The sequence below is a fragment of the Neovison vison genome, chromosome 11 (assembly GCF_020171115.1).
Source record: "Neovison vison isolate M4711 chromosome 11, ASM_NN_V1, whole genome shotgun sequence".
Classification (NCBI taxonomy): domain Eukaryota; kingdom Metazoa; phylum Chordata; class Mammalia; order Carnivora; family Mustelidae; genus Neogale; species Neogale vison.
In genome coordinates this window covers 25,910,530-25,924,847 of record NC_058101.1, presented here as the reverse complement: position 1 = coordinate 25,924,847, position 14,318 = coordinate 25,910,530, and the positions used below count along the sequence as shown (strand labels likewise).

Here is a 14,318-nt window from a genome sequence, read left to right as displayed (position 1 = left end):
ACATATATCTGTATCCATAACACCAGAGAGACTTTCAGATTGACAGTTGGTATAGTCACCCAGACACTTACCAGAGTGGTTCTGAGCTTTTCCATAACATTATGGCTACATCGATCCTTACCCATGGACTATAGGCCTTGAGATTAAAGCCATATTTTCAGTGACCATTAACCACAGAACCACGTGATTACAATATATTCTATAGAGGTCACTGTGATTTAGATCACCGTAAGAATCATAAGCCGCTAATAAAAGAAAGCTGTGGTTGAGGAGTCTTTTTATAAGTTTGCCTTAAAAAGTACTCCATTTTTCTTAGAGAAACCTTGGGTTTCCTTTTTGCTTTCTTGAGAAATACTAAATGCAAAAAGAAAAAAAAATCCTTTGAGAATTTAAACATTAAAATATGTTTCAAATGCATATGCTTTCAAGGCTATAGGCCTGTATATGATGAGACAAATACAGAAATGATCTATTACACCCCTGTTTGGGGCTTCATGCTTCCAGTGTAGTAGTAGAGTAATAGTAGAAATTTAACTGACCCTTGGGCCACCAACCCCGTCAAAAATCTACATTACTCATAGCCCATTGTTGACTGGAAGCTTTACTAATAACAAACAGTCAGTTAACACATATTTTTTATGTTATGTGTATTATAGCCTGTATTCTCATAATAAAGATAGGCAGAGTAAAGAAAATGTTAATATCATAAAGAAGAAAAAATGCATTTATAGGTCTATGCTATAAAAAAATCAACATATGGGGCGCCTGTGCGGCTCAGATGGTTAAGTGTCTGCCTTCAGCTCAGGTCATGATCTCCAGGTCTTGGGATGGAGCCCCATGTCAGGCTCCTGGCTCAGCGGAGAGTCTGCCTCACCCTTTCCCTCTGCCTCTCCCCCTGCTGTGCTCTCTCTGCCTCTTTCTTTCTCTCTCTCTCTCAAATGAATAAAATAAAAAACCTTTAAAAAAAATTGATGTATAAGTGGACAGTTCAAGGGTCACTTGTAGTAGCTAATAGCAGCTAATGTTTATTGAATGCTTATTTATTATTAAAGGTACTGTTCTGAACACATTTCATGTATCAATGCAGTATGATCCTTGACAACAACTGAAATAGATTTTATTCTGATTTTATAGAAGAGAAACCAGGACTCAAACGAGTTTAAGCAGTAGCTAGGAAATAGCAGAACTAGCAGGCGGTTTTGTCCAAAAGCCTGTTTTGTTAACTGTTTTGAATTGAATCATGGCATCATGTGTATATTCACCCCAATAACGTGTCTGTTAAAAGTTGTTTGGTTTTGGGACGCCTGGGTGGCTCAGTTGGTTGGACGACTGCCTTCGGCTCAGGGCGTGATCCTGGAGTCCCAGGATCGAGTCCCACATCAGGCTCCCAGCTCCATGGGGAGTCTGCTTCGCTCTCTGACCTTCTCCTCGCTCATGCTCTCTCTCACTGTCTCTCTCTCTCAAATAAATAAGTAAAATCTTTAAAAAAAAAAAAAAAAAGTTGTTTGGTTTTTTTTCTTTTAACTTTCCCCTCATATTGAAGTGCGTGCATCTATATTTCTGGGTAGAGAAGTTTATGGAGCCTGTAAAGAGCAGGAACAGATTTTTTTTTTTTTAATCCAGTTAGCTGAGATTTTGCTGTTTGCCTGATTTGTGTTAAGTCTGTTTACTGAATAAACCAGTTGTGATATACTTGTTTATTGGAAGAAGAATTGTAAAATTAAAAGATTCGTGTTATAGTGCAGTTGATTTTATGGTACTTTTTTATGTGGTAAAAATATACATAATACTTAATTATTCTAACCATCAGTAAGTCTCCAGTTCATTGGCATTAAATACATTGACAAAGTTGTATAACCATCACTATGATGTATACCTAAAACTTTTTCTTTATGCATAATGAAATTGTACTTAATAACAGTAACCTTTACCCCATCCCCCAGCTCCCATGGCCTCTATTCTTTCTTTGTGAATTTGCCTATTGTAGGTACTTCGTGTAAGTGAAATCATTACAGTGTTTGTCCTGTGTCTGGCTTATCTTGTTTTTTAAAGTGATTTAATGTTTGTAAACTCTTTTTTTTTAACTATGTACAAACTGAATATAAACCTTAACTTTAGATTTTCAAATGTTAATTTTCTTAGTATCATCCTATTTTATCTTCATTTTTTTATAATAGAGTTTATTGAAAGAGAGAAGACTAGATTTATTTTAGCTCATTTCTTGTGATACTAATAAAAATCAAGGCTCATGTGGCTTTGGTTCTGTAAATCTTCAGAACAGTTAAAATCTAGCTCAGGATTCCGTTAAGTTGAGGAAGGCTCTTTGCCTTACTGAGATACTAAATAGTCCAATTCGTGCAGACCACAGAGAATAATGATCCCTGCTTTTAAAGGTGGATTTAGGGTTTAACTGTTTATCTAGAGCTTAAAATGGGTGCAATTCTGCATTTTAGAAGGAATTCCTAAAAACTATTACCAAGTACATTAGTGTCTCACTAGTCATGTAGTACTTTGAATTATATGCACTTAAAAATTGTGTTCATTCCTTAAATTTCTTGATGATTTGGGGTTGTAGCAGTGACACATAATGGGGTTAGGGAGAAAGGCAGCTCACATCTGTAGTCTTTTTGCATTTCCTCTAAAGCCTACATTGTAGATTAGTTTTCTGTTAGCAGTCTAGTTCCAGCACAGTGGCTCTTAAACTTTTTGGTCAAAGAGCACTTTATACACTAAAAAGAAATTACTACAGTCTCACAAAGAGCTTTTATTTATGCCTAGTACATATATTTTTTGTATTAGAAAGCTGTGAGGTTAAAATGTTATGTAAAAAATACTCATAATAAACCCATTACATATTAGCATTAACATGTAGTGTAAAGAGTGGTCTTGTTTTACACTTTGGCAAACTTTTTTTTTTATATATATATAACTGTGTGGCTTAATAGAAAAAAAAAAGGATTCTCCCGTTTTGTTTCTGCATTAAATCTTTTGTCATTTTACATGTCATGTAGCCTCTAGAATACTTTATTGGACACTTGTAAGAGAATGAGCATGAAAATAGCAAATAACATCTTAGTATTTTATGAAAGTAGTTTTAACCTTGCAGATTCCTTAAAAGGATCTTAGGGACTGCCTGGAATCTCCAGGTGACACTTGAAGAATTGCTGCTTTGGCAAAAGCTTGGACTATTCTGGATGAATATTATCTGCACCCTTGAGAAAGTACAATTTTGAGAAGTTAATTTACGAATATAATATTTATTAAGCTAATTTTTATAGTTCTATAAGATGTTTGGTCTTACTCAGCAGATCTGCTTATTAACTGATGCTTTTTGCCAAAAATATATTTTCCAGAAGTACCTTTAAAAAAGAATTCCTTGAAAAAAATTTTTCTAAGGTTTTATTTATTTGTTTGTCACAGAGAGGGGGAGAGAGAGAGAGTGAGCATGTGTACAAGCAAGGGGAGAAGCAGGCTCTCTGCTGAGCAAGGAGCCTGATGTGGGACTTGATCCCAGGACCCCCCGGATTGTGACCTGAGCCAAAGGCAGCTGCTTAACCAACTGAGTCACCCAGGTGTCCTGAATTCCTTGAGATTTTTAAGAACTGTACTTATCTTCTCTCTCTCTCTCTTTTTTTATTAAAAAAAACCCAGTAGCCTATCAGTATTCTCAGTAAACTCAAAATAGGCTGTTATTTTTAAAAGGCAGATGTTAGACTCCGTGTGTGTGTGTGTGTGTGTGTGTGTGTAAGATTGATGCACAGAAAAGCATGTAGTGGAAGGTAATATTTAGTATATGTGCTGCCAAAGCGAGCACTGGAAGGTAATATTTAAAGATTTTTATAAACCTTGACTCTATGTACTCAATTTCTTTGTGCAGAATTTACTTACAGGCTTGACTTAGAAGTAGAAATCAGTTAGGATTAAAATGAGCAAGCTTAGATTTGTGACATAATAAATGTGCTGATGAAATTTAGGTTACCAGTGAGAAATTGGAAGCATAATTTGCATAATTCTGCCATGTTTTCTTTCACTTGAACTTAATAAAGAAATGATAGGTAGTTATTAACACATATTTGTTAGTTGTTGCGGAGTAACAAATCACTCCAGAACGTAGTGACTTAAAACAAGATATATTTATTGAACAGTTTTCGTGAGTTAGGAATGTGGGGAAGGCTTAGCTGTGTCCTCTACTTCAGTCTGCCACAGACTTTGGGATGGTCATCTCAAAGGCCTCACTGAGGAAATACTCTTTTTCAAGATTATTCACCTCTTTGTTACAATCAGGATTCACTTCTCTCCTACATGGCAGCTTGCTTCAGGAAAGCATGCATGCCAAGAAAACTGTAGAGGATTCCAGCAAAATAGAAGTCACCGTCTTTTGTCTAGTCTAGTCACAGAAGTGACATCCCATCATTTTGCTGGATTTTGTTTGTTAGAAATAAGTCTTTATATGCAGCCCATACTCAGGGGGAGGGTATAAATACCAAAGGTATAAAAAGGCATAAATAGGGGCACCTGGTTGGCTCAGTCATTAAGCGTCTGCCTTCCGCTCAGGTCATGATCCCAGGGTCCTGGGATCGAGCCCCAGATCAGGATCCCTGCTTGGCAGGAAGCCTGCTTCCCCCCCCCCACTCCCCCTGCTTGTGTTCCCTCTCTCACTATGTCTCTCCCTGTCAAATAAATGAGTAAAATCTTTGGGGAAAAAAAAGCATAAATGTCTGCTATCAGGGATCCTTAAAGGCTGTATCAGAGGCTACCCTAGCATATATAAACTCTTTTCTGCCTTAGAAAAACAATGATGGGCTGCATTGAGAATGAGTTTATACACAATTTTTATTTGTTGTTGTTGTTGACTGCAGAGCCTCTATTAATTTGTGCACATTTTAAAAATATAGTTAAATACCTTTCAAAAAGTATGGGGCGCCTGGGTGGCTCAGTGGGTTAAAGTCTCTGCCTTCGGCTCAGGTCATGATCTCGGGGTCCTGGGATCGAGCCCTGTGTCGGGGCTCTCTGCTCAGCAGGGAGCCTGCTTCGCTTCCTCTCTCTGCCTGCCTCTCTGTCTACTTGTAATCTCCGTCTGTAAAATAAATAAAATCTTTAAAATAAAAACAAGAACAAAAATATCACAGGGCTGCTGCTTTTCTATTTCTTTGCTTCAGTTCCTTTAGTTCCCAAATAGAATTTCAGGTCCCCCCCCCACCACCAGCACCACATGCTTTTCCCTGAAGAGTGTGCATTACTGGAAAAAGTCAATCTGATTCTTTCGAGGATTCCAGATAGTTAGCATAGGCTATCATATAGCTCAATTATTTTACTTAAGGGTGTCACATGCTTTGTTCGTTTCATGAAAATTTGAAATGGAATTTATGTGTATTGAATATTGAGCTGTTAAGCAGTGCAATCTGTAGAGAGGTTTAGGATGTGATTTATTGATTCTTGAAGTATGGTCGCTGCTTCTCCATCTGCATCTCCTTGTTAGGAATGCAGATTCTCGGACCCCATTCCAGACCTACTGAATCAGAAATTCAGCAGACCCAGCAGTCTGTGTTTTAACCAACTCCAGGTGCTTCTGATGGTCAGTAAAGTTTCAAAACCAATAATCTATCCAGTCCTGTTAGAACTTGAATCTTAAAAAGCTTTGGCCTACAGTACTAGAAATCTTACTCTTATTACTGTTATGCAAAGCTTTCCAGGGAAATCAACATTTTTGTCCTACTCCTTTTACAGATAAAGGAACAGTGAAACACAGTACTTCCCTCGTGTCATTTCAGCCTGTTGGTTAGGCAGCACGTGTTTTGCTCAGAAAGGTGGGAGTGTTGAGAGTGAGGACAGGAATTTTTGAGACCAATTTTCTTTTTCCTTGTGTTGTTTTTCTTTTGCTAACAAAAATCAAATACTAAATTGTGAGTTTTGAATAAGAATTACATTGAACCAACACTGTCACATACTAAACTTCCGTATTGCATTTTGAAAGTACATCTGATAATACTAAAGAATTGATTTGTATTGTGTTTTCGTCAACTTCGTGGCTCTTGTTCAGTGAACATTTACTAATAAAGATTTGCATTGAAATATCTTAGATGAAATACAGCCCTCACAAGAAGGGCTTTTTTTAGTTCTCACGCTAACCTTGTGATGAGTAGATAGACTAGAATGACATCTTTACATATAGCACGAATTTTCTTTTTATGAATTCTTTCCAGTTGATTTTTTAAAAACCTGTCCTATAATACTGTTGTAGTGAGATTAAAATTAAAAGCAGACTAATTTTAACAACCTTCAGGGCATATTTAATAATTTGGTTATAAGTCTTTTTATCTTTGTTTTCTGAAAATTTGACAGATTATAGGTTTTTGAAGACTAAATTTTGAGAGGCCTGACTAGTAATTTCTTAAGTTATTTTGCATGAAGTCACATTTTAGTGAGCTGTAGTGCATTTTAGTTAGAGTGATATATGTTGCTCACGTGTTCATTTAAGTAGTTTATTAGGATTATAGAGTGATTTGCTGAATTTCATACAGTTACTTTATACTGTAGATCCCCCCCCCACCACCTTTATCTGCAAGCTCTATGTCCCAGGACCCCCAGTGAGTACCTGAAATGGTAGATAGCATTGAACCTTATATATGCTATGTTTTTTTCCTCTTCATACATAACCTATGATAAAACTTAATTTATAAATTCGACACAGTAAGGGATTAACAATAATAATAAAATAGAACAATTATAACAATATACTGTGATAAAAGTTTTTTGAATGTGATCTCTCCTCTCTCTGAAAATATCTCAGTTGTACTGTGCTCAGCTTTCTTATGATGGCATGAGTTTATAAAATGCCTATGTCCTGAGATGAAATGAGGTGAATGGCATAGGCACTGTGACATACATAGCATTAGGCTACTATTGACCTGGCAGTACATCAGAAGGAGGATCACCTGCTTCCAGAATGTGGTTGATTGCAGATAACTGAAACTGTGGAAAGCATGACTAAGAAGGGACTACTATACATATAAAAAACAAACAAAAATGTATTTTAAAAACTAGGTCACATAGTGAAGTTAAACAGTGCTCTAAAAGACTTTATACTGTTTTAAAGAAAATTGCTTAATAGTAGATATTAAGAAAGTTCAATATGTTCTGCCTTTCTTTTCCCATTTAGTATGGTGTCTGGGATGCTTGGTAGCTTATATTGTTTGCTGGATTCTTTTAGGTCAGTAATTTAGGAAGCAGCAAGGTAACTTCAGGATGGAGGATAATTGCCATTAAGTATAGATTGAGTTAGTAGACATTTGGAGGTCTAATGATTTTTGAAAAATAATGGCTTTACATGTCTTTTACATACCGTTTTCAGTATTGTTGGTATTGTAAGTTTAGCATATCCTTTTATTGTATGGGTGGGTGGTTAAATCAGGTGTTTCATTTTCCATTTTAAAGCCACTGGCTGCCTTAAGATTTTTTTTTTATATAAACCTCTTATTCTGGTAAAACATGCACAGGAAAATTCCAGATTATTAACAGATGTTTCCTTTGACAAAACATTTGAAAGTAATTGTTTTCCTTATTTTTTCCCCTGCATTTAATTAATGAATTTGACTTTTTTCCCCTCTTTTGGACTAATTTTGATGCAGTTTTTAAGATAGGATCAGTAAAAAATTCTACGTTGAAGTTATGGTATAAAATTTTTCATGAAAAAACTTTTTTTCTATTTTCCTACTTAGAAATGTCATTTTTCTTCAAACAAAAAGTAGAATTTGTATGTCACATAACTTTTACATTAGGATTTAAGGGCACATTTGACCAATGTAAATTGAGAATGTTATTTATACATAGTATATTTCTTAAAGTTTATAATGTGTGCAAATGAATGAGAGTCACTCAAATTAGTATTTACTGACTCCTATAAATAAATTGTCCACATTTAATGTGCCCTGGGGGTGTGTATATATATATATATATATATATATATATGAATTGGCTATATCCCCCTTTTCTACTCACACAAATCAGAGCAAATAATAGCCTTTCCTCTAGTCCTGTCAACAATAGTAAAATGACCCAAATCAGCATTTGAACATCCAACAAAATTTAGTTACTAAAGTGAAAAGTCATCATCTTCAGAGTTACCTTGTATTACCTTCAGTATGAAGATCCCATTGATAATTTCTTGATTAAAATATTAAATAAGATCAGATGTTGATTATCAGACTTAGTGTTAATTTCATGGAGTTCGATATTTGTGCACTAAAAATGCACAAGTGTGCTTTTTCAACTGATGTCTAACTTTGTTTGTGATTATACCTAGTAGGGGAAATCTTGTTACCAAGTTGTTAGACTGGGTTTTCATCAGGAAGTCGGATGTTATACTGGAATTGTTAGTCCTCTGCAAGAAAACAGAATGCTTCTTTTGAGTGAATAAGCGAGGAAAATGAGGCGAGGGGTTTTATTTTCAAAGGTTTTTGGTTTTTGGTTTTTTTTTTTATTTTTATTTTTTTGGTGATGGCATAAATACATAACAGGTTATAAAATCCAATTACTATATTAAATTTCATCACTTGTTTTTTAGGTATTCCAATAACTGTACCACCTCCAGGTAAAACTTTTTTCATGTTTTCTCCATCATTGTTAATAAACATGAAATTTCAAGCTTAGAGTTACAGGAGGGACAGTGTCGATATGGTTAGACTATGGAATAGGCTATTGGGGTTTCAAGGTCCTATTTTCAGCTCTGCCTTTGCTTCATTCCAGTTTTGATTAAGATACTTAGTTTTCTTATACCTGTCTTACCCATTTCTGTAGAAACAGCGATTCTGAGAAAATTCTCACTGTATCAATTTGTTCAAGAAAACAGTATGGAATATAAAATAAGACTTTTATGAAAAAGTTTTTTTCAGACCAGTGAATTTTTTTATATGATAAAGCAACTGCAAAAGAAGAGAAAGATCATTTATCATGACTTTATCATGGTTTCTGATTTTTTTTTTAACCCTGCTGGCAAAACTCAGTATTTTGAGAAAATACATTCTGAACCGTACAATTAGATAGATAGACAACTGGTCAGTCAGATGGTGGTTCTTAGAGTGGTGAAATTGCTGATTGTTGTAATGGTGTGGTCAGTAGTTTATGTGGGACCAAGGGTGGTTTTTCCCACTTTTTCAGTGTTTCTTCAGTGTTTTTAGAGTGTGATGCAATTATGATAGCAAGTGTATTTGTTATTGAATTCAGTATCCAGAGCCAAAGAATATAAAGAAAAGGAGAGTTGACCATGCTTGGAAGGGTTTGTCTGAATTCAGAAATGGCCTTGATAAAGAGAAATAGGGGAGTTTAGGTAGCATGGGACAGTATACATATTTAGTTGTGGAATAGTGAGTCGCTGATTGTGTATCAGTGTGGCTGAAAAAGGCTTATCAGGGCAAGTCATAAAAGAACCATTGGTCTGTCTAGTTTAAAAGGAAATGTGGTTGAAAAGCTGTTTAAGACAGGATTGTGGTCATTGCTTAACTTCATACTTCTGAGATGCTTAATAGAGGAGTTACAGATCTTGAAATTGGGTATAGTGAAGATAAGCATGGTGAATTTGAAACAACTTGTAGCAGCTCCAAAAAGTGATTTAAATGGACTTTGAGAAGGGTTTAGAGAACTGGGATTCATTTGTACATAGAATCCTAAAGAAGGAGGCTAGTGGAAGTGTTTTCAAGTATGCAGAGGGTGATAGAGAATATGATAATGGATTGCTTCTGGTTCTCATTGAGGACAGTCTATGAATTGTAGTGTGAGAGATCTAAATTCCAGAATTTAATTCATTTCCTAATAGTGAGGGTTGTTAAAACTTGGGAAGGAATTGGTATCCTAAGTTTTTTAAGTTGAATCTTAAAGTCTTATGTTGGGAAGCTTTATTGCCTATCTGAATTTGAAAGTGCAGAGTAGATAAACTGTTAAGGTCCCTTTTAGCCATATTCTGTGTTCTTTCATTTAGGTATTATGAATTATTGAGAATACAGACTTCATGATATAAAGGTGCAAATTATTTTCTCGAAACTAACAAAAACTATATTATATGCCCTTCTTTGTAAAATAGTTCTTTAGGGTTGTGCTATTTAAAACGTATTTTATGAGGGATATTCTCAGCCTTAAGCATTTATATATTTACTGGTAAGATTTTATTTATAATTATATATCGTAAGGAAATTTCTACATATCTAAAACACAAAATATTTTTTGAAAGAGGTAAATGCTATTTTATTTGCTTTTCTTCAAAAGTATTTCAAGTATAACATATCTGTTGGCAATACTACTACCGTTTTGTATATGGATAAGGTAAGGCATTGAGATTAACTTTCTCATACTGACAAAATGGGCTGTGTGTGGTGCTGAAAATAAGACCGGGTGTCCTGACTCCTAGTTTGTGCTCTGTGTGTTAGACCAGATTGTTCATTTAAAGTTTTATTGCTCAGAAAATCTATTATTAAGTTTAAGCTCCATTTTTTTCTGTCCATTATAACCTAGAGAAGCACATTATGTCCCCAGAGAAATTTAGTGATACGCAGCAACTTTGTTTTACACTTGACATTAAAAGTACATTCTGTTAACTTTTTTTTATCTTATGATTGAATGTTTCAGGTTTTCCTCCTCCACCAGGCGCTCCACCTCCATCTCTTATACCAACAATAGAAAGGTAAATCAGTATGAATAGGGTAGAACTTTTATCATTGGTAGACTTTTGCCAGAAAAGCCAAATACATATCTTGGTAGTATTTTCAAAGATTTAATTTTGTAAACATTAAGTAATACCTGTCTTTTTAGTCATGAGTCTAGATCTATGGTAGTTACTTTTCTATAAGATGTTGAACTTAAAAGTTCGGTAACAAAACAGGATAGAGAAAACAAATGACGGTATTTTGAAATATCTTGCTTTGATTTGACACCCTGATTAAAGAAGCCTCTAGATTGGTAAAAACTTGGCTATAGTAATTTTTGAGGGATACCCAAAGAGATGACTGGTAATCATGAATAATAAGGTCTGTTTTAGGATTAAGGAGGGACAGTTATAATCAGGAACCATAATAAAGGTGCCTTACTCCTTATGGCCCTGCTCTATGTAACTTAACTTCCACAAAGGAAGCTTGGATCCATTCTGCGTGGCAGTAACCTTCTTTTTTATACCCCGCATTTTTGGTTTATATTAGTTGTAATGCTATACTAAGGAGTATTTACCTCATAGACGGCAGTATAGTGTTTAACAACATAGGGCTTTGGCTCAGATTTGGCTCAAATTTTGGCTTCAGAATTCCCTAGCTTTGTATTGCTAGGGAAGGTTCATAACTACTCTTTGAGACTCAGTTTCCTTTTACCAGATGGGGTTAATAAAGTTGTGAAGATTAAAACAGCTGGTGAATATAACACATCAGCACAATTCTTGGCAAATGGAATTCACTAAAAAAAAAAAAAAATGGGAGCCAGTACTGTTTCCTTTTAAGTAACAAGTGAACTTTTATGAAAATAATGTATTTCTGAGAAAGTGATCCAAATTATATTAATAGAAGAGTTGTGAGAACATTATATCAATGGGATCAAACCATGCAGAATTTTCAAAAAGGAAAGATACAACTCACAACAGTTTTAATTGTGAGAATATAAGGATTTAATTTTATTAGGTCTTTGTTAAATATATATTTTTCTCAATCAGAATGTTAAAAAGTATTATTTGTTTATCCTGTCAGTGGGGCTGAATTTCTGAATTATTAAAATCATTTTTTAAGACTAACTTGGTGAAATCTCAAGTACTCTATTAGCCTCAAAGTTTCTGTTATCTTGGGAATCAAGCTGAATTGATTGGATTATTCACATTAAATAGTACTATCAAGCTATGTTTTTCTTTATAAGTGGGTATTAGGTTTAATATGTTTTGAGGTTAAAAGCCTGTTTTTTATTAAAAAATAAAATTACACAATTAAGTTTTATCATTATATGATGGTTAAGTAAAAGTCATAATTCTGCCTTGATGTTTTGCATTTGTACCAAACTGTTAAAATTTGGAACTTACAACACATAAAAATATATTTTTCTTCAACAGTGGACATTCCTCTGGTTATGATAGTCGTTCTGCACGTGCTTTTCCATATGGCAATGGTAAGTATTATCTTTAGTTGCCCAGATTCAATTTGAACCAGTACTTCAATATTTTTAAAAGCAATGAAAACATACTTCCATCTTTTAAAATACTATCTCATGGAGCAATTAAAAATACTAATGGAATAACTAGGTCTTACATTCCAGGTTACTTAACAGAATAAATTTTTATTTTTTATCAACTGTACTTCTAAAACTTAAGAAATGATGGTACAGCAGGGATAGTTTTACCTTGCCTTTTCCTAAAAGGATTTAAGATTTGTCAGCAAACTTAGTCTTTGTTCAGAATCTTTTTTGTTTCTTGAGTCATGGCATCCAGCTAACATTGTCCTCCTCTTTTGCCCTCGCTGTTTTGTTTTATTTTGTTTGTAGATCATTTGGCCAGGTCCTCTTTCCTGTTCACTCTTTACAACATAATCCATTCTAAGGGCTTCTGTTACCACTTTCTGGTTAGATCTCTTGATCATTTATTCATTTTAAAAAATGCTATGCATTGTACTAGGTTTTAGGAGTACTGTAAACTAAACCTAAGTTTGCCCTTACCAAATTTATAGACCAGTGAGGAATAGCCAGTGACGTGGCAGGAGAAGGTGTCATGGGAGCATAGTGGAGGGGTCTCCCACTCCAGAAGGAGTGAAGAGGTAGATGATGTGATTTGAGGTTCAGATCATGTCCCGAGACACAGGGGTGAGAGAGAACCTGGTAGGTTTTATGAACTGAAGGAAATGTGGTTTGACTGGAGTGTAGAGTTGCATGATGAATGCTTTGAGATGACACAGGAGATTATGCAGGGTGTTGGGGCCATCTATTTAGATTTTCAACCTTATTCAGAGGGCTGTGAGGAGCCATTTAGTTCAATGCTGAGCTGTGAAATTGCTAGACTTACAGTTGAAAAAAATCCATTCTGGCTGCTTACTGTGAGGAAATTATGGATTTGTAGGGTGGGTAGCAAGATAGGACGCATAAATGCTTGATTTAGTTGGAGAGCAAGAAGCTGTTGGAATAATCCAGAGGAAGAAATGATGGTGTCTTATATTCAGGTAGTACCACTGGGGATGGAGAACACCGAATGACTCCAAAGGCGTTTACGCACCAGGAGTTCTAAATCTTGGTGGCAGCTCAAGTACCAGTTGTATCCTTCCATTTTCCTTCTAGGCATCTCTCTTGGGGTGTGGTACTGTCCCTCAGACCTGCCTTATTCCAACTACATATATGCCATTCATTTACATCAAAAGGTGGTCGGTTGACTTATTTCAATGATTATAACAATCTTTTATTATTTGGTTGGTTGGTTGTTTATTCATTATTGCTGGGCTTCCAGAAAGTCTTGCTCCTTGGGTTGGAAACTTGCTTTTCCTTCTCATTATTTATGTCACTTTCATAGGTCTTCAGTAGCATAATTCTTCCTCACAAAGTTGAGGTTCAGTGAGACTACATTAAAACACCTTAGACCTGCCATTTAATAAACACCCAAATATTAGCTGTTATTTTTGTGATTATACCTCCCCATCTCCAACAAGCTCCAAGTTCTCTTCCTTTTCTGCACTCTGAGGCAGTGTAGCATAGGCCCTGCCCGTTACCTGGGGGTGAGTCCTGGGTCTGTATTATCCTAGCAACTTGGGATAAGTTAACCTAAATCATTTTCCCTCTCTGTAAAATAAAGTTTGAGCCTAAAGTGCTCAGCACAGTAAAATGTAATATGTAAGTAAGCATTGTTAAATTATTTAAAATTTTATTTTTACCTTTTTTATGTCACTTGTTATTTTCTTCTTTCACTTCTTTCACTTGTTATTTGTCATGAGATTTCTTCTGTATTTGTTTGAATACACATGAACAAATAGCCCCTATCAGAAAGAATAAGACTTCGTTTTTGAGATTACCTACAGTTTCCTTGGGGAAGATTTTATTTTTTAAAAATATTAATTAAGCATTCTTTTCTCAAAGTAAATTTTAATCAGTGTTTTCTGCTCACTCTTTACCAACCCCAACTCTCTCAGAGAGAAACATTTTTTTTAAATGAAGGAATTCTTTAGTAATAACAATTATAAAGCATATTGCAAGAATTAATGAGAAGAAAGTTAGGAATTTTCTTCATCCTAATCAAACAAAACTGTGGAATGATGGACATTAAGGAGGGCATGTGATATAATGAGCACTGCCTACTATAGAAGACTGAGGAATCACCTCTGCCT

The 14,318-nt window shown here is 35.0% G+C and overlaps 1 protein-coding gene across 17 annotated transcripts in view; it reads left to right on the top strand.

The window, feature by feature from the left end:
- FIP1L1 (factor interacting with PAPOLA and CPSF1) overlaps positions 1-14,318 on the top strand; it is a 79,705-nt gene that overhangs the window by 50,195 nt on the left and 15,192 nt on the right. For 9 of the 17 annotated variants that reach the window (XM_044268147.1, XM_044268140.1, XM_044268143.1 and 6 more), the window contains 2 exons: positions 10,618-10,672; positions 12,071-12,126. In XM_044268147.1, the coding sequence (XP_044124082.1) occupies positions 10,618-10,672; positions 12,071-12,126 (111 nt within the window). Of the gene's footprint in view, positions 1-8,563; positions 8,591-10,617; positions 10,673-12,070; positions 12,127-14,318 lie in introns of all 17 variants that reach the window. The other 8 variants (XM_044268146.1, XM_044268138.1, XM_044268141.1 and 5 more) reach the window with 1 other exon arrangement.